This window comes from Pelobates fuscus, chromosome 6, assembly GCF_036172605.1.
Source record: "Pelobates fuscus isolate aPelFus1 chromosome 6, aPelFus1.pri, whole genome shotgun sequence".
Lineage (NCBI taxonomy): Eukaryota > Metazoa > Chordata > Amphibia > Anura > Pelobatidae > Pelobates > Pelobates fuscus.
The window spans coordinates 26,796,196-26,798,084 of NC_086322.1; the positions used below are offsets into that span (position 1 = coordinate 26,796,196).

General features: G+C 39.7%; 1 protein-coding gene across 1 annotated transcript; it reads left to right on the forward strand.

The window, feature by feature from the left end:
* Positions 1-733: 733 nt before the first annotated feature.
* LOC134566020 (vomeronasal type-2 receptor 26-like) lies at positions 734-1,639 on the forward strand. Its single transcript, XM_063425734.1, has one exon. The coding sequence runs from the start codon at positions 734-736 to the stop codon at positions 1,637-1,639; it is 906 nt and encodes a 301-aa protein (XP_063281804.1).
* The last annotated feature ends 250 nt before the right edge of the window (positions 1,640-1,889 follow it).

Sequence of the window (1,889 nt, forward strand, 5' to 3'; positions counted from 1 at the left end):
AATATATATATTTTTTTTTTACACACACTACTCTCAGGGTTGCCAGGTATTTCTCAGAAGTATTTCTCTATTTGAGGCTGCCTAGGGGTAGGGGTCACTGTTGGTGTGGAGAGAGGCAGGGATAAGATGTTACAGCATCTCCCTCCCTGCCTCTCTCTACTCATTGATCCTCGGTAGAGCAGCTCTGCACAGAGAGTCCTGCACAGAGAGCTCTGAGCCTGCGAGACAAGGGGATGGTGAAAGACTTGGGGACACTGAGACATTGAGAAACTGGGAGACATAGGGACACTGGGGAACATGGGGACCCTGAGACACTAGGGACACAGTGGCCCCATGTCTCCCAGTGGCCCCTAGTCTCTGTGTCCCCATGACTCCCAGCCAGTGTCCTTAGTGGCCCAATGTCTCTCAGTGTCTCTAGTGTCTGTGTCCCTTTTCCAGCATTGGATTGGCTGAGATCATCAATTCTGATGATGTCAGCCAAGCAGTGGTTCGGGACTGGAGACAGCACTGGAAATAAGGTGGTTCTTACCTTTTAAGTGGGAAAGTCACCTTAATTGTAGGTTTACCACTATAGGGTCAGTAATATATGTTTGTGTTCCTGACCCTATAGTGTGCCTTTAATTGCAATTACATAAATGTGTAATATAATAACACATAAAAAAACACACACCTCAATATGATTGTATATTAAAATTATATTTCTGTGTTAATATTTTCAGATAGCGAAAACTGCATGAAATGTCCAGACAATGAATGGCCTAACAAGTGGAAAGATAAGTGTATTCCTAAACTGGAAGAATTTCTATCATACAACGAAGATGCAATTTCTGCTATTTTTTCATTTCTTTCACTTTTACTCTTCTTTGCAACAATTGTGATATTAGTCATCTTTAACCTATTCAAAAACTCACCAATTGTTAAAGCCAATAACAAGAATCTCAGCTTCATTCTTCTTGTCTCCATCATGCTGAGCTTCCTCTGTGTGTTTCTGTTCCTCGGGCGACCTGCGGGTATAACCTGCATGTTGCGTCAATCCACTTTTGCCATCATCTTCTCAATAATGATCTCTTGTGTTTTGGGAAAGACTGTGATGATCTACATTGCTTTCAAAGCATCTACACCCGGCAGTACTTGGGGAAAGTGGGTCAATGTAAAGGTGTCCAATTCAGTGGTTTTGATTTTCTCTTCAGCTCAAATTATAATAAACATTTGTTGGTTGATTATTTCTCCTCCTTATCAGGAACTGGACACACATTCTTATCCAGGAAAGATTATTATTCAGTGTAATGAAGGTTCAGTTGTATTTTTTTATTCTGTTCTCGGTTATATGGGTTTTCTGGCAACTGTTAGTTTTATTATAGCTTTTTTAGCCAGGAAATTACCAGACAGTTTCAATGAGGCCAAGTACATCACTTTCAGCATGCTGGTATTCTGCAGTGTTTGGATTGCAATGATCCCGGCCTATCTGAGCACCAAAGGGAAATACATGGTGGCTGTAGAGATATTTGCCATGTTGACCTCAAGTGCTGGACTTTTATCATGTCTGTTTTTCCCCAAATGCTACATAATTGTGTTTAGGCCAGAAATGAATTCAAAAGCAAATTTGTTTGCATTCAGAAATAAAATAAACTGCAGATAACTAAAACACATGAAACCATTTTCATTGCTGTGTTTTACTATGCTACCTATGTCACAGAATTACTTCTATACCCCAACAGGATTTAGCAATGATTAACATGGGAGGATATATATATTTAGGATCCCTATGCAGGCATATAAGTAACATTTTAATGGTAGTATATGAATAAAATGTTTTGCCTACTATTCTTTCTCCTTGATAGATACCTATTTATTTACCACCCTGTAGTAAAAAGAGAGCTCTCTCGGTT

What these genes read in the sequence shown, in the direction of transcription:
- LOC134566020 (XM_063425734.1), top strand. Translation starts at nt 734, where the DNA reads ATGAAATGTCCAGACAATGAATGGCCTAACAAGTGGAAAGATAAGTGT.